Source organism: Talpa occidentalis, unplaced genomic scaffold (genome assembly GCF_014898055.3).
Source record: "Talpa occidentalis isolate TD23 unplaced genomic scaffold, MPIMG_talOcc4v2.1 talOcc4.2, whole genome shotgun sequence".
In the NCBI taxonomy this organism is placed as follows: Eukaryota; Metazoa; Chordata; class Mammalia; order Eulipotyphla; family Talpidae; genus Talpa; species Talpa occidentalis.
Genome location: NW_023602073.1, coordinates 17,729,398 through 17,753,569, shown reverse-complemented (window position 1 = coordinate 17,753,569; position 24,172 = coordinate 17,729,398). Strand labels below are relative to the sequence as shown.

General features: G+C 41.1%; 1 protein-coding gene, 1 long non-coding RNA gene and 6 other non-coding genes across 9 annotated transcripts; 2 read left to right on the top strand and 6 right to left on the bottom strand.

The window, feature by feature from the left end:
- Window positions 1–2,998: 2,998 nt before the first annotated feature.
- Window positions 2,999–3,071, bottom strand: TRNAK-CUU (transfer RNA lysine (anticodon CUU)). Its single transcript has one exon. It is a non-coding gene; the product is annotated as a tRNA-Lys (tRNA).
- A 1,188-nt stretch (window positions 3,072–4,259) lies between these two features.
- TRNAP-AGG (transfer RNA proline (anticodon AGG)) lies at window positions 4,260–4,331 on the bottom strand. The gene has a single exon. It is a non-coding gene; the product is annotated as a tRNA-Pro (tRNA).
- Window positions 4,332–6,083: 1,752 nt separating this feature from the next.
- Window positions 6,084–6,157, bottom strand: TRNAI-AAU (transfer RNA isoleucine (anticodon AAU)). Its single transcript has one exon. It is a non-coding gene; the product is annotated as a tRNA-Ile (tRNA).
- Window positions 6,158–6,774: 617 nt separating this feature from the next.
- TRNAA-CGC (transfer RNA alanine (anticodon CGC)) lies at window positions 6,775–6,846 on the bottom strand. Its single transcript has one exon. It is a non-coding gene; the product is annotated as a tRNA-Ala (tRNA).
- A 60-nt stretch (window positions 6,847–6,906) lies between these two features.
- Window positions 6,907–23,894, top strand: LOC119251878 (uncharacterized). Its single transcript, XR_005126628.2, has 3 exons — window positions 6,907–7,101; window positions 11,265–11,320; window positions 23,676–23,894. It is a non-coding gene; the product is annotated as an uncharacterized LOC119251878 (long non-coding RNA).
- On the top strand, window positions 7,683–7,755 carry TRNAK-UUU (transfer RNA lysine (anticodon UUU)). Its single transcript has one exon. It is a non-coding gene; the product is annotated as a tRNA-Lys (tRNA).
- On the bottom strand, window positions 12,213–21,687 carry LOC129146258 (endogenous retrovirus group K member 5 Gag polyprotein-like). Of its 2 annotated transcripts, none has more exons than XM_054698001.1 (2): window positions 21,334–21,687; window positions 12,213–20,854 (listed from the first exon to the last, which is right to left on the bottom strand). In XM_054698001.1, the coding sequence occupies exon 2, from the start codon at window positions 14,384–14,386 to the stop codon at window positions 13,088–13,090; it is 1,299 nt and encodes a 432-aa protein (XP_054553976.1). In that variant the 5' UTR covers window positions 14,387–20,854; window positions 21,334–21,687; the 3' UTR covers window positions 12,213–13,087. The 2 variants fall into 2 exon arrangements, with proteins under 2 accessions (XP_054553976.1, XP_054553975.1); XM_054698000.1 differs by having other exon boundaries at window positions 12,228–20,854; window positions 21,334–21,504.
- LOC119253589 (U6 spliceosomal RNA) lies at window positions 23,886–23,992 on the bottom strand. The gene has a single exon (XR_005127127.1). It is a non-coding gene; the product is annotated as a U6 spliceosomal RNA (small nuclear RNA).
- Window positions 23,993–24,172: the final 180 nt, after the last annotated feature.

Sequence of the window (24,172 nt, the reverse complement as noted above, 5' to 3'; positions counted from 1 at the left end):
AACTCACAAGATAGTCTCTGACCCCAAAAATCAAAATTGACCAGCCCAAAGAATAAGTGTTATTGTGGAGTTAAAGGTGTTCATCTTTGAAGGTATCATTAAGAATGCTTGGCATTTAAGTTAACAGAACCTCTCTGATTGGTCATGTAAATATACCACATGAAAGTGTAGGCAACAAACTTCTGCAAGTATGAAGAACCAGATATTTTCAAACAATGTTACCTCAATAAAAGACACAAACACAACATCAGTATAATTATAAGCTCAAAAAAAGCTTGTCATGTGAAAAAAAAAAACAAAACAGACATTCTCAGACATTGCTTATGAAAAAATAAATTGATACCATTTTTGTGGAAAGCAGTCTGACATTCTGCCAGACAACCTTGCTATCAACTCTACCTGGCCTGTATTACGGACAGTGCTCAGAAATCTGCTAAGTGAAATTTTGTCTTATAGAAAAAGACAGATTTGAATAGTAGACTCCAGCTGATTCTGAAAACAGGTGTGGGGACCTATCAAACCACCATAAGGCTGGTCATTTGCCCTCTAGTGTGTTTTATAAATTGTAGATATGTGACATGAAAGCTATTGCTTCAGATGGTCTCCACCCCCTAGCCATCCCTGTCTTGCCTCTGCTCCACTCCTAGTACAAGAGAAAATTCTAGTCAAAGTAATCAAATGACCTGCAGAATTATTCTATCATTGGTCTCATTATTCTCAATCTACTGCCCTGGAATATAAGAGGAAGTCTAACTATGCTTTTAAAATTAAAACGGCCTCCCTGGTGGCCTAGGGGTTGGTTGTCTCAGTGCTATCACCCCTGTGGCCTGAGTTCATCCAGGACTAGGGAGCTTGCTCCCAGAAAACTGGGAAGAGCACTGAATACAATAGGTAAGCTGATGGAAAGGAGCCTCCCTGAGCTGTAACCAGGGAGCCCGATAATCAGTCCTTGTTTTTTTGTTGTTTATTTTCTTCCCACCAGCAGCCCTTATACCAGCACAGGACTTGAGTACAGGGTGTGGTAGGCCATACTTTTTGTAGACTAGGTTTACACTATTTTTATTTTTTCCCCATAGAAAATGAAAGTGTATGCTATGGTCTAGTGGCTCAGAGAAGGGTACTATGACAGCAGCACTAAATTGGGTACAGCTGTGGAAATGTACAACAGAGCATGCACACTGGGTCTCACTGACCCAAGTATGGACACCTTAAGGCTTGGAATCCAGTTCTTCTAGAACATGTGTTCTGTGCTCTTTTCGCTAATTATCAGTCAGGTGGGGCCACAGAAGGAGACCCTGAAGAGCTTTAGGAGAACAGGTGCTAGAGAGTTGAAACACAGCACAGGGTCATGTGGGGGGGATCCACAATGTGGTCAGAGGCAACAGGAGTTGAAAGTCTAGGCAGAGCTTTTGGTGGGGTATTTGCAGGAAAGGAGCTGAGGCTCGGGGTAAACAGTTAAGATTGGGAGTTTCAGTAATTTCAGAGGGCTATAAACAGCAAATCAGGCCCTGATACTTGGTTTTGGAATGACTCTAGAACCAGAAGGATACTTACATTCCAAGGTACAGAACCAGACTGAGCTGTGTGGCTCTGGATTGTTAGGTTGCAAATCAAAAGCAGGGTCCTTAGCTCTCTCTAAGAATTGGCCACGGAGACCAAAATATACAAATAATTAAAAAAAAAATAACTAAAGCTGCAACATGAGACACACAGCTCATGGACTGGAGCTGTAATAGACAAGGAAGCAGATGTAAGCACCTATAGGGTGTGTGTTGTGCTTTCTGAGCTTCTAAGAGCAGATTATTAACATGTTCCGTTAAAGGATAATATAGATGACTTATACATGAAAATATGCTCATGCTCCTAGTTAGAAAAGTAAAAACCGAGAAAATATCCTCACAAAATACTGGTGCAAGTATGAAGAACCAGATATTTTCAAACAATGTTGCCTCAATAAAAGACACAAACACAGTATCAGTATAATTATAAGGTCAAAAAAAGCTTGTCATGTGAAAAAAAAGAAACAGACATTCTCAGACATTGCTTATGAAAAAATAAATTGATACCATTTTTGTGGGCTGCAGTCTGACATTCTGCCAAAATTACAAAAGCGCATTTCCTTTAACCCAGCACTCCTAAGGGTTTTTATCTTTAGATGCCCTGCAATTGAGCCAAACAACTGCCCAGAATGTTATTGGGGATGTTTCAATAGCTTAGACACCCTAACCACCACCAGTAGAAAGTTGAGGAAATAAATTTGGGATATCCATACAATGGAATATATGAAAAACATCTGTGGTTATAGAAGACCAGGGCATCATTTTTTCTTTAAAGGGGGAACAAGAAAAGCATACATTTGTAATTGACTTGTATATGTGTACAGAAATCCTAGAAGAATATACACAAAATTAATAACAGTGGGGGTCTGGGGGTTTACTTTATGTTTTGCATTTTTTACTTTTTAGAAGAGGCAGGAACTAAATGAGTGGGCTATAGGGATTTTTCACTTTATGCTTTTAAATTTTTTATAGCGGTAACGTTGGCTTATAACACTGTATGACTTAGAGAATGGCTCACACCTCCTTGGGTGTATGTATGTCACCACTCATCTCTGCACTCTTTTCCCTGCATCCAAAAGCTTTCTTAGTGGGAGAGAAAAAGCGGGGCGTGTTTCAGAATCATCCCAAGAGTTTATCCAGAACCCGTGCCCTATCAAAAGCCAAGATATCTCTAGCATCAAAACAAAAACTCTAATAGGTAAGAGAAATGCATCCTCGCCAGGGGGCGATGATGCTAAACTCTACCAGAGTTAAAGGGCAGGCCCCAGCTCAAGGGGGCCTGGGTAAACGAGCTGTTTATAGGGATTCTTTAATTCATGCTATATTTGTTGGGCTCTTGAATTCTTCTTGTTTGATGGCAGCCGGTGGGACCTTGTTCAGGAAATTCTGAGTGTGAAGAAATCAAGTTCTGCTTAAAAAAAAAAAAAAAAAAGCAACTGCGCCCAACGTGGGGCTCGAACCCACGACCCTGAGATTAAGAGTCTCATGCTCTACCGACTGAGCTAGCCGGGCACGGGTGAAAGCGCTTTTCCCAAAGTGATAGGAGAAGACACAAACTCTCCTCCTCGAGCCTGCCACCAAGAGATTCTGAATCTTATTTATTTTATTTTATTTTATTTTATTTTTTTTATAGGTAAGATGGCATAGAACTCAATGTGAACATCTACAACTATTAGCACGCATTCCGCCCACTTTCACCAGATCTCCCCACACATTCTCCGCCCCGAGGGAATCTGAATGCTTCAGAGTGACCCCGGCTCCCAGGGCTGCAGACCTGGTGCCCAACATGACTCGGAGCACCGGGGAACCCACGTCCTAGAGCCCAAACACAAACCTGGGTCTTCCTTAAGCAGACCCTTAAGCAAGACATTCGGCTCCCAGTCCCAGCGCCCGTCAACTCTGGCCCTTTTGGCCTCGTGTCGATGTGGCCTTGAAGAAAATCTGCGGTTTTCTCCCTCCCTTTCATGCCCCGTATGCTTGTTCATTTTTTGTCCTGCATAAACAGGGTTTACAAACACAGAGAAGGGGGAAAGGGTGTTACAATTTTATTTAATATAAAAGATTTGACAACCACTGCTTTTTGTTTTGTTTTTGTTTTTGTTTTTGTTTTCCTGCTGCAAGCAAAAGTACGCTGAACATAAGAGATGCAAGACAAATAACTGCTGGATGAAACTACATAGCAACAGGAGAGAAAAAGTGCCCCCTCACAATAAGGGAACAATACCGCGATCTCCTGCATGAGGGGGTAATTCTTGAAGCTATAATAAGAAAAGTCGACAAATGTATATAAAGGTTTTCAACACCCGATTCTGTAATTCAGTGTTTTTTTTTTCCCACAGAAATTTATTTCTCTGATGTGTTGAATGATGGTTAACACTGAATTTGAGATGTGACCAACGTCTTCCCACACATTTATTTGTGATCTCACAACCGTGGACTAGGAACTTCTAGAGGAGCCAGAAACATCTGCTTTTGCAAGAGTTATTTAGAGCTGATGCTAAACTAAATAATAGTCAAAATTGGACAGTACTAGTCTCTTTTTTTAATTGGAAGAGTTTTCAAGTTACTTCCTGGGATCAGGTGCACATTCAGCCTCCACATTTTACAGGAAGGCAGAGTACGACGGTTTGGTAGTTGCAGTTAACAAATTTCTGTTGTCTGAAGTTTAAAGCTTGAGAGCTGTTAGTAAGAGAAAAAGAAGGGCTCGTCCGGGATTTGAACCCGGGACCTCTCGCACCCTAAGCGAGAATCATACCCCTAGACCAACGAGCCATACAGCCTGCTTGCGAACATATTAATATTTAGTGAATTTTAGGCAATTATAACTGCTCTTACCTTGTCCCTTCTTACTTTCCTATTTTTACTTATATTAAAATTTTCATAGTTTTAAATTTTTTAGTGTGAACATTTTGTTTTACAATTTTAACAGCCAGTTACATATTGTATTACATTTGCTAGTTCTCCCACCTCCAGTTCTATGAGTTATAACTAAAAAACTACTGGTTTAAGGTATATAACATCATAATATGATACATGTATATATTGGGAATAATTACCACAAAGTTTAGCTAACATCCGTCACCTTCAGAGTTAATTTTTTTCTTGTGATGAAAACTTTTAGGACCTCTTTTAGCAACTTTCAAATACACAATACATTATTGCTGGCTATACATTACATTCCCAGAATTTGTCGTATTACTGGAGGTTTGTATCTTTTGACCATCTTCATCCATTTCCCACACCCACCTGTGACAACCACCACTGTTCTAAGTTCCCTAGATTTCGATTTTCTAGATTCTATATATAAAGTGAGATCATACAGAATTTTCTTCCAATTTTGAAAACCAGGTCAATATGGCTCTCAGAACTTACCCATCTGACAGTAACCCAATTTTTCTAAAGCCGACCCATCTATAGTGTTTATTACAAGAGCAGAAAGCCTGTGCTCTTTCCCAATCTACGGCGTCAAGGTCGCTGGAAGCGAGGCCCAACACACTGCATTTTTCACAAATTCCCCAACTCGCCTGCAGCTGAGGCTGGCCCGGGCCCGCTCGCAGGCTCCGGGGGCCCGAGGGGAGGTGGGGGCGGCGGGGTACTCTTGATCTCAGCGCCTTAAAAAAGTTGGAAATTAAAAGGGTATGAAACTGGGAGGTCGTGAATAAAGAAAGGAAATCAGTTGTACACGGACGGGGAGGAGGGGGATACATAAGTAGGCTGCTGAAAGTTGACTTTGGTAGAAAATGAGACTAATTCAAGAGGCGTGACGTCAGCTAATGGACAGAGGGAAGCGGGCGTCGGCCAACTGGGACCACCAAGTCAGTGACAGGGAGGTATTGAATGGATTCTGGAAACGGGCTTTCTTTCTTTCTTTCTTTCTTTCTTTCTTTCTTTCTTTCTTTCTTTCTTTCTTTCTTTCTTTCTTTCTTTCTTTCTTTCTTTCTTTCTTTCTTTCTTCTTTCTTTTCTTTTTTCTTTCTTTCTTTCTTTCTTGCTTGCTTGCTTGCTTGCTTGCTTGCTTGCTTGCTTGCTTGCTTGCTTGCTTGCTTGCTTGCTTTCTCTCTCTCTCTTTCTCTCTTCCTTTCCTTCTCTCTCTCTCTTTCTTTCCTTCCTTCTTTCTTTTCTTTCCTTTCTTTCTTTCTTCTTATTAAGGACTCAAAGTAAGTAGAAAACGCTCCTCTCAAGATGGGATTCCTTCTTTGAAGTGTGAATGATGAAATACCCAGTCAGGAACCCTTGTTAATGAGCGCTACACTCTCCCGCTGGCCTCACATTTCACTCAAAGACAAATTTATATTCTTCTACTTCGGGGCATTGTTTGACCACTGGCAACGCTTCTTCCTTCTTATGAATGTGATAACTCTCACGGTGTCCTGCTGATTTTTTCCTCCTATAGGAGGAAATCTTTTTGAGCACCCTGATTTAGGAATGTCTTGTAGGATAATCTGACAATTCGTTCTTTCTCTCTGGAAAAAAAGTTTTGTGATAGTTCTTGAGGTAAAGCAAGAAAAAAAAAATAGTTCAGGTGTGGCCCGTACGGGGATCGAACCCGCGACCTTGGCGTTATTAGCACCACGCTCTAACCAACTGAGCTAACCGGCCACCACGCGCGGTGGGGATTCCAAAACTTTAATGGTGATTTGTTCTCTTTATTTGTTTAGTTATCCACTTCCTTTTTTATTCATTCGTTTACTTATATTTTCTTTCTTCTTATTGCAACCAGCATAGTGAATCAAAGCAGATGAATTCTCCCATGCCATAGGACTTTGTGATTTTCCCAGTATTTGCTCCAGGTTTTTTTTTGTTTTTGTTTTGTTTTTGTATCATCATGCAGCAACAAAGACGCAAACTCCCTTTCTCCCCTTTCCATGTTCCCAGGCCAGAATTGTTTCTGCTTTAAAGAGCAACCAGATACCACAAATAGCATTTCATTAATGGGTCCTGGGCTATTTTCCATGTTGCTCCTATTCAGCCGGGTCTCCATTAGCTTACTTTTTTTCTATGGTCCCAATTTCATTCCTTTCAGATAAAGATGTCCCAAAATACCTTAAAGTAATGCTGTTTCCTTCTTTACATAAATTACTCCATATGTAGTTGTCTAAAAATACACATAATAGGAAATTAGTGACGAGGAGGATGCAAAGCACAAAGATTCTACATTATGAAAATGTTTTCTAATTATAGGTGTAAAAGGTCTTAATTATAGGTGTAAAAGGTCTTGGAGATGCCGGGGATCGAACCCGGGGCCTCATACATGCGAAGCATGCGCTCTACCACTGAGCTACATCCCCAAGCTTAAAATACCACTCTCCGTCGCTCTCCCCAATTCTTTGAATCATATATTTCCTCTTGCAATTTTAAGATTTTCTGAATACTAAAATAAAATTACCTGTTATTTATTTAGCAAAATTTTGAAATGGTTAATGGGGCAACTTTCATTGACGTTCCAAGTGAAGGAATTCTTGCAGACATCGACCTTCATCAAGCACTTAACCTAGATACACCAAAATATGGAAATAACTACTCAGACATCTGACAAGAAAAGGGTGAGTGGCAATCTCCCTTTAAAGCGTCTGTCTTTATTTTTCCCTTTTCTTGAAAGAACTTAGGCTCCACACAAAATCAAACCGCTCCCTATGTCCTTGGGCCCATGATCAGATGTTGAAAATGCCGCCAAAAAGGTGACTTAATTGTCCCTTAAAATTGCCATCATCGATTCGGCTGCCTTTGGAAAGTACTGCTTTGTCCCAAATGTCGAATATTTGCGTTGTTTGTCTGAGAAGCATAGAACTGAAGGCTAACATCCTGGAGTTCTTGACTGAACTAAATTCTGTATAGCAAGGTATAGATAGATAGTATATATATATATATATATATATATATATAATATTGCAATACTTTTATTGCATGCTTACAAAGAATGGGGGGGCATAATCAGTGTAATACGGCTAGAACACAGCCTTAAGGAAGACTTTTGTTGTGGCTGAGTTTCTATGCTAATTAGGATATTAATTTGTATTTCTGGAACGAACATTACTAAACCATAATCACAGATGAAACAAAATTATTCGCGTTCAGGACTGTAGAAAAATAGACTATAGTTGAACACCCGGCAGGGCTTACAAGAGCCCGGATAGCTCAGTCGGTAGAGCATCAGACTTTTAATCTGAGGGTCCAGGGTTCAAGTCCCTGTTCGGGCGTTAGCGTTTTTCTTTCCCATTCCTGTATGTTTCTCCCAGTAACAGTGGGAAAGATAATCTCAAATCACAGGCTAATTGTCCTCTCAAAATGAGCAGAAATCCTGAGCACATCACAGATAGCGTGATCTAGGAGCTGTAAGAAAACGGAAGGCACAGCACGAAACATTTCATCTACAGCATTAGTAAAAGTTCATTCGGCAATTGATACCGGGTGATGAGTCAAGTTATTTCTTGCAAAACAACAAAAGTCCAGCTGCCTACTTTGGTGTGATCCTTTCTCAACCCCGATTTTGCTCAGCTCTGGGAACGTAAACTGGTTGTGCTGAACCTCAGCTCTCAGACCCCACTGGCTGTGAATTTTGGCCATGACCGGCAGTTTGAAGTTTAGGGTACATTTGGTCTTAGGCATACATACCTAACAGGAACAAAATGCTGTCCACTCTGATTTCAAATCCCTGCCTACTTTTAAATATGCAACATGCTAGCCACCATTAAATTGCTCTTACAGCCCTACATTTTCTATGAAATGCTCAGAGCTTTCACAAAAGAATAGAAACTTCCATTAAATTTAAGCACAACAGAGTAACTTTGAAACATAAGCAGTGGGAGGGGGTCTATAAATGGAGTATTAACTCCAAAATGATCTAATGTTGTCTCAGAGACTGCCAGACCACGAAAGTTGAGCTGCTACATGGCTTGAGCAGATGAAGGACTTTGACAGTCTGTGTATAAATTATATGACAGTCAAAAGACCCCCTTTCATTTCACCCTCTTGGGGGGAAGTTTGGGATAGAAAGAGGAGATAATTACTTGAACATGTACATTTTGTTTATTGTATGTATTTGATATTAGTGGGCTGAAACCCCAGCCTGACTGTGCTGATGTGCCACAAAAATCCACTTATTTGCATTTGATTGATTGACAGACTTGCCAAGACCATGACTCCAATTCCAGGAGGCAAGCAATTTACATGTTAAATGGTTACAAAATGGCACAAAATTAAATTTTATTTCCATTTCACACTGTTCTTTGGATCTCTAAACCTGTCTCCTGGATTTCTTCAAACACTTGAAAACCCAACTAGTGAATACAACTCATCATGAATCTCTCACATGTTTACTTATATTGCTAGTGAGGCACTGAATGCTCTTTGTTCTAGATTGTTTTTTTCAAGGATAGTAGATAGCAAACACCCTTGGAAGGGGAGTTAATGCTTCTTTCCAGAGCAACAGGCTAAAGCTTACTGCCCTTCATAAGAGATCTGGGATCCCTGGCACTAGGGTTTCCCCCGCTGTAACATAACCCACTGCATCCACAGATGTCATGGTGTTGCCCTCTGGGAACTGAGGCCAAGGAAACAGAGAGAAAAGGTCTATAATCCGATTTTTGCTGTTACTGGAATAATAAATTGTCCTGGAAGTCTTATGAAACTGTATGTGGCAGCTTCACTAATCTAGTTTAACTTGCATGTATGGTAAAATTTCTGACCCTTTACAGTAATTGGTACTCATCTGCCCCTTCTCTCCTCTTCCTTCTCCTGTGTCCCTTAGTTTGATTACTCACACAACCACCCATGTGAATTCCAAAGTTAGAAATATGGGTGCCTTCTCAGACTGCTTCCTTTCCCTCATCCCATTCCTGCACATCCAATCCATTGCCAAGTCTACCTGTTAAATACTTAAGAAGGTAGGGAACAGGGAATTTGGTGAAAATCTTTCCTTTTTTCCTCCCTTATTACCACCCAAATTCAGGCTCTTGTCATCTCTCATGAGGACTGTGGAAATTGTCTTTTTAGCTATCTTTTTCAGTAAAGTGGACAGACTGATTTCTAGGTCTGCATAAAGCAGAATATTTTACAGTCAGGAAACCTTCACCTCCAATAACCTCCCAATGCAGCCACACACAGGCCAACTGACGCAGAGGTGTTTGGGAAATGCAAATCCGATGAGAATTTCCCCCAGGCCTAAAGTTTTCAAGACAAACAGTAAACTTGAACTCTTTGCTAGGGAAAGATGACCCTTTCTGAGCTAACTTTGCCTCTGATCATACTCTCATTGTTTTGTTTCTTATGCTTATCTAACCTTAGCTTAAACCATGACTGCTGGGACTATAACAAGGTGTGAGCACATTTTACATTCTCCCCACCAAAAGTCAAGCTTAGAGCTAAATCCTTTGTACAAAGTCATCTTTGAGTCTTTTCTTGCAAGTGTGAAAAGTGACATTACTGCAGAGAAAAAAAAAAATGCTTTCCTCTCCTCTTAAAACTGGATCTGATCCTCAAACTGGGCCAAATCATAGGATTTCTAAAAAGTCAGAATGTATGAGGATATCTTGTTTGAAATGACTGATAAAAAAAAAATTCTGACCTATTTTAACTTTGTGATCACTTGTGACTTTACATCTCACTATTATCTCACCCTTCATCACCTCATCCTTCTTTTCCCCTCCCCTCCCCTCCTCTCTTCTGTTCTCTCCTCTCCTGTTCTCTCCTCAGAAGGTGGGGAACAGGGAATTTGCTGAAAATATTTGAACCCCCTCCCCTCCCCTCTTCTTTCCTCTCCTTCCCACCCCCACCCCCTTCTGGGGATTGGTTTTGGGCTTCTAACCCAAACCTGTGCTGCTGGACTTGCAATTCTATGCTATTCCCAAATGAACATATAGTGGTTCACCCAAGGCCCTTGCTTTTTCTTAGAGGGATGGGTGACTTAGAAACCGTACAGACAAACCTCGTAGCTTTTTCACTTTTTGCTATTTTTCTACTTATTCCTTAGAGGGAAGAGCTTTTTCTCCAGATCTGTGAGCTGAACAGCTTTAGTCCCAGGTGAAAACAAGGATTTTGGGCCTGCTTTGTCGCCTTAGCACACAAGTGAAAGCCTGCAAACATTTGCCATTCTCCCTGAAGTCTCCCCATTCCCTCCCTTTGCCACCCCTTCTCCCCACACCCCCTCCTCTATCCCACAGCTAGAGAGTGTGGACAAAGTGACTAAATTACTGGACTGAGCTCAGGTTTCATCTTTATGCTCCCTCCAAACTTCATTTGATTAACTCCAGCATGGTCATCCCAAAGATATATGATCAGGTATAAAAAAAAGTTACCCTAAAAATGACTCATCTCTCTGACTGGATCAAGAAGATGTGGTACATATATACCATGGAATATTACTCAGCATTCAAAAAAGATAAACACATGCAATTTGCAGCAACATGGATGGCGCTGGAAGGGATCATGCTCAGCGAAATAAGCCAGAAAGAAAAAGAAAAATACTGGATGGTCTCACTCATAGCAGGAATCTAGAAAACTTAAATAAGGGACCAGGAAAAAGAATAACTATAAGAAAGTGAAAATCAAAATCAACAAAAAACTATGAACCAGAGACACTCTATGGGAGGTAGGGGGCAGGAGGGGAGGGATTGGGGTCAAAATAAGGGGGTTGCAATTGTATGGGGAATATAAAAATAAAATTTATTATAAAAAAATGACTCATCTCTCCATTTGGGGGTTTTTCTAGGTGTCAAGCCTTGTTTACAGCAGTTTGGAACGCCAGGACTGGTGAACTTGGATGAGGTAAAACATACATTTAAAATCTCTGACCTCTGACTGAAATTGAGCATATACATCCTATAGAAATGCCAGCCACAAACTACAGTAGGAAGAGAGTTCCAGTGTCTTTGTTTTCAAGAAAAATAACACACATCTTCGTTTCACTATGCAGTTGGTGCAAACATCTCTCTTAACCATTTCAAAATCACAGTAGTCACAAGATGGATCTTGATGTTTAACATTTACTGCATTAATGAAGAAGCACATATGACAATACTGCAAGTTATTTAAATTGTTTGATAACTTTTACAGTATGTGGTTTTCTATGTATTTATGCATTTTTGCCATGTTTTTCTTTTTCTTTTTAAAAAATTTATTTTTCCTCATGTCGATTTTGGCATTTTATACTTTTCTAGGAATTTATTCATTTCATCTGTGTTTTCAAACGATGGGCAATTATTTCTCCATGACACTTATTATTTTTATTTTTTTTCCAATTGTTTTGGTGTGCAAATCGTTCACCCAAAGAATATACTTGGGGCTACGACTCCACACCTTCATATGTGCACATATAATTTTGAGAAGGACTCCCCGGGCTGAAATTCAGGGGGGCCAGAGGGCTCCTAGAGAAGCAAAGGGTTAAGCAACTCCACAGCCAGGCGACTCCCTGGCTGGCAATCCCCTCCCCCGGGCAAGTATCTACTGGGAGATTGGCGGGGAGAGCTGCTACCTGAAGCCGCAGCTGGGTGTCCGAGCTGTCGGAGGAGCACTGTAGGAAGAGCATTTGAGGTCTGGGGATTGGGGGCGCGATTCCGAGACCGACCTGCTGGAGGCGACTCCGAGCAGCGCGACCTCCTAGCGCCTAGAAGAGCCGGAACGGCTGAGGGGGGGGGAGGGGCGGGCGGGAGCTTGGTCATTTTTATGATCCAGTGCGGAAGCCGCTGGAGGGTTTTGGGGAGCAGTGGCGGACATTTTACATTTTACTGTTGCCGCGGACCAGCACAGCAGTAGACGATGAGGCCGTCTCAGGGTTGAGAGATCGCGCAGAGTGGTCAAGGATTAGGCGAATGAATGACACAGACACACTTCAAGAGAGTGAAAATCTGAGTGTAATTTTCTTTGAGTTGGTGACCAGTATATATATGTTTTCTAAGAGCATAGGAACAACGTATATCAGTGAAATCAGCTTGCTCATAGGTCTAGCTTATCATTGACAGGGCAGTGATCTATGTCGGAAAGTACATCTGGACCTAAGCACATTCCTAAGTAGGCAGGCCATTAATTTCTCTTTTGTTCTATATAATTACATTTTTACTTTACTAACTACTTGCTACCACTAACTTATTTTTAATCATTATTATGAGTGAACTTATTTTTATAATGCAATACCTTTTTATAAAGATCAAAGTTACTAAAATCAGGCACATAACAGAGAATATTACTAATGATTCTATTGTTACAGAGTCTAGTTAAATGTTTCATTTGATTTAGCCTTGTTATTAGATTACATGTATTTTTTAATCAGCAGCCAATGACCTTCATAGACCAGAAAAAAGGGGAAAAGTTTTTAAAGATAGTAGAATAAAGTTTGTAGGTCTGAGAAAGTGAGATAAGGTTCTGTGTGGTCAGCACTCCCTTTTGCATTCTTGTGGTGGCTTCTGGTAGTCGTTATCTTTGTCAGGCATGCGTCTTACCTGTTTCTTAGGGAGTTTGCTGTTCTCCCCCTGCGCGCATGGTTCCTTGCCCACGCCGGACCTCAGGGACCTTGGCAAAAGCCATTAGCCCTGAAGGTCACTGCAGGGGGAGGTGCAGCAGGTCCTCCTTTGTTTTTAGAACGGAGTTGGTAAGCATGCATGTCACGTTGGATGCGGTAGATAGACCTGTGAAGTGAGCGGATACAGAGGAGAATAAACAAAGGAGGAGAACGAGTAGAGAGAGAGCAGCGAAAGAGAGGACAAGATGATACCAGTAAGTGGGAGTCAGAGATTGGAAAGTGGAGGCCAGAGAATGGGCAAAGGAAGAAACAGAAGTGTCAAGATGAGATTTACTGACAGCAGAAATTTCGGACTGTAGAGACGAGAGGTCATGAGAAAGGTCTTTGTCATGCCAGATGCCCAATGGGTGATGTTTGGTAAGATTCCAATGCAGGGAAGAATTATAACGTAAAGGCGTAACACAAATGAAACGAAACTGAACATGGCAGCGAGTAGACAGTTGTTGTTTGAGAAGTTGAACCTCATCGCCAAGAGCGATTACAATTTCCTCTAAGGCGTTTAATTTCCTTTCCAACTTATAGTCGATTTCCTTCTGTGTGGAGAGTGCCATGGACACGTTTCTGGTAAGGTCGTTTACAAAGGAAGCCGTTTTAGATTCCTGAATTAAAGCAACAGAGGAAGCAGCTAATGAAGTAACCAGGGAAATTAAGGCAGCAATGCCCAAAATAAGGGCAACAATAAAACGTTTAGGGTGAAGAAGAGCATGTACCTCATCCAAAACTTGCATGGCAGTATTATCATACCAAGGCATATCATGTAAATCAACAGGTAACATAGCATAAGGGGGTCTTTTGAGTAAGATCACAACCGGATACAGAGGAGCGAGAAAGGGGGTAATACAATTAGTAACAACACAGCCAGAACAATGGATGGAGTAAGAAGTCCCACGTAATTGAATGCGTGTAGCTGAGGCGTTTCCCAGAAGTAGAGCGAAGGGGTATCCAACGCAGGCACGCACCGAAATTTCAGCGGTATTCTGTCCAGGTTGTTTGAAGTGTAGGGCATCAAAGGCCGCGAAGAGACAAAAGAGTTCAGGCTGAAAATAAGTCTTATTGTGATGATGAAAAACATACATGGGCGGCACCCATCCAACAGAAAACTTTCTGTAGTGAAAGGCTGGAACAGCAAATGAAAAATCATACACAGTAAACTGAGACATGAGAGGGGATATAGGCAGTGCTTGAGAAAAACCACAGTGGAAGCCAAACTGGGTAAGAAATAAGGGAATCCCAAAATTGGTCAACATCCCGGTATTTTTGAACACAGCTGGGAAAGGGAGGAGTAAAGGATGGTGAGGAGAAGGTGCAGATACCATTGTCCGCCGTTAGTTGGTCCAGAGCCATAAACGTCAATACCCAGACGATGCGGTCTTTGTTGTTCGCTCGATGGTCTTCAGGAGGAGTGCGAGGTGGTGCATCAGTGAGCATGGAAACGTAATGTAGCATCATACAGCCAGGGAGGGATACAGAGTCAGCAAAGACACAGAGCGGAGGGTCATCAGACATACCCTCATAATCAATTGGGGAAGAAACCATGTGTTCAGAGTGAAAATCAGCCAAACCACCGAGAAGGTTGGTATCATTAACATAAACTTTTATAATAGAGTTTTCCGTCCAGGGGACCGGGTGCAGAAAAGGTGGCTCGGGAACATAAGCCCAAAAATGTGCCGATTGTACAGGTGTGGACTGAGATGCCAAAAATGGCAATAAGTGCCAGGAAAATTGACGAGGCAGTGCTGTAAAGTGTCCTGGCTCAGGCTGGACATTTGTACTAGTGAGGGGGACAATTGACCAGTAGGTCAGTCAAAAGAATTGGCTTGTCCATATAAACAGTAAACAGGGGAATCTCTCAACTCTGGGTTTCTTCAGAGAAGATCTTCTCCTGCACTGGGTTCTTCATAGTCAGAGGCAGCTGACGGTCAAGCCTGTCCTCCCATCCTGGCCCGAGGTTAGGGCTGGCCCCTCCATATTACTGTAGGCCTTGAAGGCCGTGTTTAAAAGTATTAAAAGGATTTTAGGCCCTTGACTTAATCTCTGGAGTTTGCACCTGATGTCAGAGCAAGGCTGACTAGTGAAGGAGACGAGACCGTTAAATTGTTTGTCCTTTTTAGGGTCTAGATTAGTATACCTTTTTATAGCCTCAGTAAATTTAGCCTGAAATAACTGGCTTATTAGGTTTTAAGAAGTCTTATGTATTTTAGAATAATTTTATTTGTGTACATTTATGTTGAAAAGGTGAAACAATGTTATGAGAATACTGTCTATGAGGTATCAATATACCCAAATTGACTCAGTTTGTTTTCACAACAAGAAACAATTTTATATAACAAAATAACTAAAGCCTGGTACCACACAGGTGCACAACTGACATTTAAGTTAACCAAAATATTTTATGGCAAGTCACTTGAGAGCACAAAATTTTCTGTCAAAAAAAAAATCCCTCACTCAGACCTTTAACACTTCCCTTTGTTTTTTTTTTCCTTTTAAAACACAAACACACCTTACTTTACTTGTATCCAGAATTATCACACCTTAGTTTCCAATCTCTGTATTGTAAGACACCATAATAGCTGTTACACTATCATCTCTTTAGACTACACAACTTACAGACACATTTTTCAAATTTTTTTTGGTTGTTGTTGTGATGACATTAAACTTTAGTTTCCTTGCAATAAGGAGCAAAATGTAAACCTGAAATTTCAGTAAATGATTAACAAAGTTTATTACTCAACTTAGCAAAAGCCTTAGTTTAGCTTTAGTTTTTTTTTTCTTAGAACTGGAATTTTAAGTCAACTGCAGAGTTGCCACTGTAACAATTTTATATACCAAGTTTTCTTAGGCAAGCACTAGATAGATTGACAAAAGCAAGAAAAAAATTAGACACTTAATACCATAAACATTTTTTAGTAACTTGTCCATATGGCTTTAGATGTTACCTTGAATTTTGTAAAGAAATATAGTCATTTAATGGGAGAATATATTGTTTTCTCCAAGGGGGAAAGACAAGTAGATCAGTCTTTCTGGAACAAGATCTTATCAAGAGAAGTTTAGATAAAAGCCTAGAAGTAAGTTTTGTTTGTTTGCATAGGCCAGGTTAATTATTCCCTTTGTATAGCATGAGTAAACACATTTAAACAACATGAAGTATTAATACCCAACATTAAAACCTTAAGGCATGTATGCTTTTTAAACCATTAAATTTTGAATTAGTTTTTTTTTCTTTACCACAATTGTAGATCGCGATTTCAAAATTTAGGATTTTTTTTATATATATAGGCGCCATTTAAAATTAATCCTCCGGAGGCAAAAAGCAAGAACAAAGAGATCTCTTGATTTTCATTTAAAACTTTTGGCCATGTGCATTAATTTTAAGATATAGTTATTTTTACCAATATTTGCAAAGACACTGAGAAACTACAGTTTAGTAAACTCCCCTTCTTTAGTAACAATTTTTTGTTTGACACATTCATTTAACCAAGTTTTTAATATCTTTTTTATATCAAGCAGGTTTTTAATGACATAGAAGTTAGAATTCGTACATAGAACAAGTATCCAATTTTAACCCTTACTTAAAACCTAGGGTCCAACCAAAACCACAACAATTTTAAAGTCAAGCAGTTTGTACTAACTTTCTTAGACAAGAAAAACATTTTAAGTTTGTATTTTTAAGTATTATTAATTGGCCTTACATTGTTTTAGTTTTGTCACACTGAGACCAAGCACATTTTTAAGACAAAAGGCATTTTTTCTTTTCAGAACCATGTATGGGGAGGACAGGAGAAGAGGAAGAATAAGATCTTCCTTTACAGTTTGCCTGTTTTCAAACTCTTATCAGAAATTAGTCTTAATAAGAAACTAAACTTTTACAGGTCCAATAAGCAGTTTAGAAGATGTCACTTAACCAAAAATCACCTTTTATAGCTCGTTAGCAAGTCCAAAGTAACTCAGCAGTTTTTACCTTTAACAATCTTGACTTTAAAATCAGAAAAACACAGGGAAATAGAACTTTTTCCCTAGCATGAACCAAAACAGTTTTTCAAGGTGGACAAAGGGAGAGTCTAGTTACCCCACAACTGGAAGGCAGCAGAGACATACCAATGATCTCAACACTGGAAAAAACAATCCAGGCAGCTGCTTGCTGAGATCAAAGGCAGTCTTTTTTACCAGCCAGCTGTAGTGGGCCCCTTTAATTATTAGTCCCCAGCATTTTTTTTTTTTTTTTGACTGTGACCAAGGAGGGTTAGCTGGAAAAGATGCCATTTATGGCCAAATTGGGCTAGTTTTCTTAAAAATGTGGCTTAAGGGCATGTCCCATGGAATTGAGATAGAGCATTTTATGGTCTCTGTAGCAATAAAAGAAAAGTACCCGCATTAGCAGGGTAGAGACAAAGCAGGGGCATTCCTGCAGTAAAGTCAGAGGTCATCCCATCCGACCAGGACCATATTTATGGTTTTTTGACTGGCTCTTAACTCTAGGATGCAGGAGAAATGTCGAGACTTGGGTCTCAGTGACTTACTAAGAGAAGCAACAGGTGAGATAGGAGACAATTACTCCTGAAAATTAGTCTCAACTTTAGGATGTAGGAGAGACGCGTGCCCCTTTGCAAGGCTGATGAGGAAGCTCCCATCCACAACAAGAAGGCAGGAGTAAAGGCAGCACCAGCTTCTTTCTACCAGAGGCGTCCCTCTATCAAAACTTGGAGCTCTAACTGCAAGTGATTAACAGTCTCCTCGCATAAGGTCTACTGGACTTAATCACTCCCTTACCAGCGTGACCGATGCTAACTTAATCTGTCTCCCTCTAAACAGACAAGTGAGGGGTACCGGATTTTGTGGGATCCTACCGGCGTCCCCTATCCAGTCCCTGTGCAAAGGGCACCTATTCCAAGCTTCTAGCGAGCTTAAGCCATTCTCCTCATCTGATGAAAGAGACCCTGAAAACACCTGAACAGTAGAGACTTAACACAAGCCACAGACCGAGTCCTGCAACCTAATTTCTAATGATGCCCATTTGTCAGACAGCAAAACTGATTTTTTTTTCTTAAGTCATAGCCCTTGAAGCGGCAGTAGCCCAGAACCTGATATTTACTTATTTTAAACTCCCTTTTGAAAAACTGCCATGAGACAAATTTGTAATACCAAAGGTATAATTAATTAGCTGGACCTAGGATTTGAGGCAAACCTGTACATACATTCCTGTCATAATATGAAACTCAGCCTCTCCTGCCTGTGCCAACCAGCAGGATTGAAACGGACACCAGGGAAAAGGCTCCCAGAGGTGCCCCAAGATTTTTATAAGATCATTTTGTACCTTATGTTTGTAAGTTGCCTTGATAGAAGCTGAAAGAAGTCCATCCTATAGGGGAGGGATTAAGAAGGTGGAAGTCCCCCCCCTTTTTTTTTTTAAACCAGTGCTACCTGGGGTGCCCCGAGGAAGGTCATGAACTAACACTTGGGGAATGGGATCGGAATAAGTGACAGGTATGGAATGAGGGGGTTGTTGATGAGACCCTCCTTCTTTTACGGGGCTGAGGGCTTGCCCCTCTGGAAGTTTTTTGGGTCATCTGACTGATTAGAAGTAGGGGTTAATTTATGACCATCTTTATGCCATTTAGAACGACATTCTTTGGCCCAATGATTGCCTTTTTTGCAACGAGGGCATGGACTTGGTGCAGTATTAGCGCGTTTATAATTAGTAATTACCTCGGTTTTGTTTGGACAATTTTTAGAGGTATGGCCTGGCTGGCAGCAACTGAAGCATGTAACCTGTTTGTTACGCCGTCCATGAGCCATTGCCTGTACAAATGCAGCGAAAGGTTGACCTTTCATGGCAGCAGCATAGGCAATGCCTTGGACTACCGCAGGGGAAGCACCTAAACAAATTTTAATATAATCCTGTAGTGTACCAGTTTTCCTTATGGGTCTAATTAATTTTCTACATAGGGAATTAGCATTTTCCCATGCGAGTTGTTTAATCAACAAATCACGAGCTCCGGAAGGTGGGAGTACTTTTTCTAAGGCAGTTTCCAACCTAGCTACAAAATCCTGGTACATTTCATCCTGGCGTTGGTGTATATCAGTGAGGTTAGTGGGTTTATGCTCAGATGAAGGTAGATTTTTCCATGCAGCAACAGCCATTCTATTAATCTCAACTAGTACATCTTTTGGGAGGGCAGCCTGTCTTCGTACCTCAGTAAATTTGTCTGTTCCCATGAACATGGAAAAAGAAATTTTGTCAGCCCTGACCATATCCTCGTGTTCCTTGAGGAAGGCATGTACTTGGTCCTCATATTCTATGCGAAACAGTACATACATTCCTGAAGGAAGAACAGCCTTGGCAAGATTATGCCAATCATAAGGGGTCATCCAAGTGGCCGATAACATATCAATAATTTGGTAAGTGTAAGAGGAGCTATGTCCTGTTGTCTGAACAGCTGACTGTAATTCTTTAAGAGTTTTTATAGGGATGGCCTCCCATGCAGGGCCTTTGTTATCAGCGCGAGCCAAGGCCCGAGGTCCGGCCAAGACAAAGGCAAATGAACAATCTCCCGTCTTACTGGCCTCTCTGGCTGATCCTAGAATGCCACCTAGTGGTCCTCGAAGGGTACCATCATGAGCAAGATTTTTATGTAATACAGGTTTAGGTCTAGTAACAACGGGAAAAAGATTAGTAATTGGGCTAGAGGGCTCTTCATTTTTGAAAGTTAATCTGTCTAACATTTCGGTGTACTCATGATCACTAAGCTCATTCTCCGAGTGGGAGAGGGATTCTTCTAATAAGGGTGCGGAGGCTTGAGCAAGTAGTGGGGTTTTTTCTATGTCTTTGTTCATTGTATGATCATCTTGAGCCTCATCCTTGTGTTGACTTCCCCATAATTCTGTCTCAGTGGCATCAACCAGCAGATCCCTAATCTGTACCCACAAGGACAGCGCCTGAGTCGGGACTTGAGATGGTCCATGAAGGGCATAGAATTCTTTTACTTCTCTTCCTACCTTTTTCCAGGTTTCTAGTGACAAACTGCCTTCTTCTGGAAACCATGGGCATACCCGTAATATGAATTCATAAAGTTGCAGTAAAGCTTTTTTACTTACTTTAATACCACATGCTTCAATCATATTTTTTAGTATAGATAGAAAAAGATCTCTATTTTTGGTCTGTAATTGACCCATTAGTTCGTGGTGCTTTTGTTCAATCAACCAGAATATCCTTTCAACTGTGCTGTCCGGCCCGTGTCCCTCGCGGGAGCTTATGGAGGCGTCTTAGCTAAGGTCTGTCCGTATAAATCCCGGACCAGGCTACTCCGAGGAGCAGATGACCGTTATGCCGTATGACGTTCCTCCACGGGAATCGCGGGTGCAGCCCACTCAGGTTCCGTAGCCAAAAGGCCGTGGAGTCGTAGCTACGCACTCTCACACACACACAGCACCATGAGTATACTTTTACGCTTAGAGACACTTCTCACTGTCTCAAACTGATCACCCTTTATCAGCGAGCTCCGGACGCTCCAGTGAGGATCCTATCCTTGACTGTTTTTTGAAAGAAGGTATTGTTTAAGGGGCTCACATTCACACTCACACACCAGTAGGGAGGTAGCTTACCCAACGCAATCTCTTCACTACTCACCTCTCCATTTGGGTGGAAAACTCAGCAAAATTCGAAGTCGGGACCCACGTTTGGGCGCCACTTGCCGCGGACCAGCACAGCAGTAGACGATGAGGCCGTCTCAGGGTTGAGAGATCGCGCAGAGTGGTCAAGGATTAGGCGAATGAATGACACAGACACACTTCAAGAGAGTGAAAATCTGAGTGTAATTTTCTTTGAGTTGGTGACCAGTATATATATGTTTTCTAAGAGCATAGGAACAACGTATATCAGTGAAATCAGCTTGCTCATAGGTCTAGCTTATCATTGACAGGGCAGTGATCTATGTCGGAAAGTACATCTGGACCTAAGCACATTCCTAAGTAGGCAGGCCATTAATTTCTCTTTTGTTCTATACAATTACATTTTTACTTTACTAACTACTTGCTACCACTAACTTATTTTTAATCATTATTAGTTATTACTGTTGTAGAACAACCCCGATACAAAACGGGGTGCCTGACTGTGGGTCCTCACCCGCGCGCTTAAAAGGACTTATCAATGCTCTACTGCAGGCACACACGAAAGGTTAATAAAAGGTTTATTTACAAGGGAAGGGGAAATGAGGAAATGTACAGCTCAGGGAGAAAAGTGGGAGACAAAGTTTTAAATGAGTCCTACCTGATCCGCCGATCAGGAATCCCAAAATGGCACTCAGAGAGTTGGCTGCCAGCCAGGAGCGGTGAAGCCAGGAGGCGAGCGATCGAGAGGCCCCCAAGGCCCACGTGTTTGGTTTTTATATCCAACCTGGCTGCCCAACTCCACCCTCAGGTCCCAGCCACCCTCCCTTTGGTGGTGATGGGATTTGTCTTTCCCAATGTCTTGATGGCTTTAGTCTGGAGTGGGGGTGGGGTCCACAAAGCCTGTATGGGATTAACTCAGGACATCATTTCCCCCTAACATTATGAGTGAACTTATTTTTATAATGCAATACCTTTTCATAAAGATCAAAGTTACTAAAATCAAGCACATAACAGAGAATATTACTAAACTAATGATTCTATTGTTACACAGAGTCTAGTTAAATGTTTCATTTGATTTAGCCTTGTTATTAGATTACATGTATTTTTTAATCAGCAGCCAATGACCTTCATAGACCAGAAAAAAGGGGAAAAGTTTTTAAAGATAGTAGAATAAAGTTTGTAGGTCTGAGAAAGTGAGATAAGGTTCTGTGTGGTCAGCACTCCCTTTTGCATTCTTGTGGTGGCTTCTGGTAGTCGTTATCTTTGTCAGGCATGCGTCTTACCTGTTTCTTAGGGAGTTTGCTGTTCTCCCCCTGCGCGCATGGTTCCTTGCCCACACCTCAGGGACCGTGGTAAAAGCCATTAGCCCTAAAGGTCACAGCAGGGGGAGGTGCAGCATACTGTGACCTCTGTTTAGGCAGAGTTGAAAGGAGAGGGACGAGGGCGGATACGAATTGGTCCAACTGCTCCCGGACCAAGGCCTCAATTTTGAGGGTTAGAATTTTGATTTTGAAAAACTGTGCATCAGTTAGGCTGTTTCACGTCAGGCGCCCAAATTTTCAAAATAGTTATAAACCAGGATGTTAATCTATGAATATGCGGATAGGAATGAAAAAGCCACACGGATCCGAAAAGTGGACAAGGAGGTTTAAAGGTTGATTTATGGTTTCGGCTCATTTTGTTAGGGGGAAATGATGTCCTGAGTTAATCCCATACAGGCTTTGTGGACCCCACCCCCACTCCAGACTAAAGCCATCAAGACATTGGGAAAGACAAATCCCATCACCACCAAAGGGAGGGTGGCTGGGACCTGAGGGTGGAGTTGGGCAGCCAGGTTGGATATAAAATGCTCTACAACAATTTCAGGAATATTTCTGCCCCCCAAAGTAGTATCCTTAAGCACAATGAACAAGGGAGTCCAGAGAAACCATAGGAACTTTCAGAAATCCGTCTCAACATTAACAATCAACATAAATAAAAATTGGCATCTTTTTAGATGCCAACAATATCCCTTAGATATCAATATCCCTTTAGAGAAACAATATCCCTTCTAATTTTATGTTGCTAGTGATATACTAAAATTTAAAAACTCACTTGGCCAATTTCCCCCTGGATTTTGCTGCCTTTCATTACAATCCTTCATTGGAAATTGTAGCTGTTTAGCTTGCAGAATATTATTATTACTTGCAGCTCATTGTTTCTTAATCATATCTCCGGGAAATTCTTTAATTTACTCAGAAACACCAAATTATTTTTTTTTTGAATGGATTACATTCAAGGTTTATACCAGTGATCTTTTCAATGAGGATACTTCTAGATCTTGGAGTTATAGATCTGGGTCTTATTTCTCACTATAATAGCACTATAATCTCAGTGCAATTCTCTGTTGCTTCAGTTTCACTAAATGTAAAATGAAAATGGTAATATTCACTCTAGTGTCACAGAAATAAAATTATTCTTATAAATCATTGGGGAGATAGTGTTTGACAAACAATAAGCACTTAAAAATCTTATTGTAAAAAAAAATCTAATGTAACTTGTTTGGCTGTGCGGTTGTTTTTTTTTTAAGGTTTATTTATGCATACAAGAATGTGTGCACGTGTGTGTGTGTGTGTACATGCCAGAGATATGGGGGGGAGGGTGAGAGGATTCACCAGAGACAGAGTGGGGAACAGAACAGGCAGGCTGATAGAAGTACACTGCTGAGTGGAGCAGCAGGTCAGTCAGGAGAGGTCTGCTGCGCCATGTGGGTTGCTCCCTGGCCAGCCTCAAGATAGAACTTGTGCTTTAGTGGCTGCAGATAGACTCAGTTTGCGTTTTAACCCCTTGCGCCACTGGGGAGGCCCTGTGCAGTTTGTTTTTGATTCAACAAATAATGTGCAGAACATCTATTATATACCATGCTTTCTTATTATCTTGCAAAGGTTATTGCTCTTACTAGAAATCTTTTTCTCACTCTTTGTTTGACCAAGTCCCATTTCTTTTTATTTTTCTGTTTAGGTGTCAAAATGCCCCAAGAAGTCATCCCAACACCCCTTCACACTCTGGCATCAAGGTTAGGGTCTCCTGCAGTATCATCACAACACTAAGCAAACTACTGTGTGGTGGCTTTCTGTCTATTGCACTTGCTGAATCCAGAGTCAATATTTATCTTTGATCCTGATATGTTGTTTGGCAAAGAGAAAGCACGATGAACTTTTTTTTTTTAATTAAAATATGGAAAGCTTTACAAATTTGTGCATCATCCTTGTGTTGGGGCCATGCCAGTTTTCTCTGTATCATTCCAATTTTAGTGTATGTGCTGCTGGAGCAAACACTTAAAGTTTATTTACTGGATAAAACGGGGTGGTAACAGTTGAGCAAAGGAAGAATGGCAATACAGTATAAAGTCCAGCAACTCAGTTGTGAAAACCACCTAAATGGTCCTTCTTCAAGTTCTTCCCACCTCCCCCAACCCCTACTTTACAGCCTATTGCCCATGCATATAATAAACACAC

Coding starts and splice junctions, on each gene's coding strand:
- LOC129146258 (XM_054698000.1), bottom strand. CDS start 20,240: ATGGGTCAATTACAGACCAAAAATAGAGATCTTTTTCTATCTATACTA.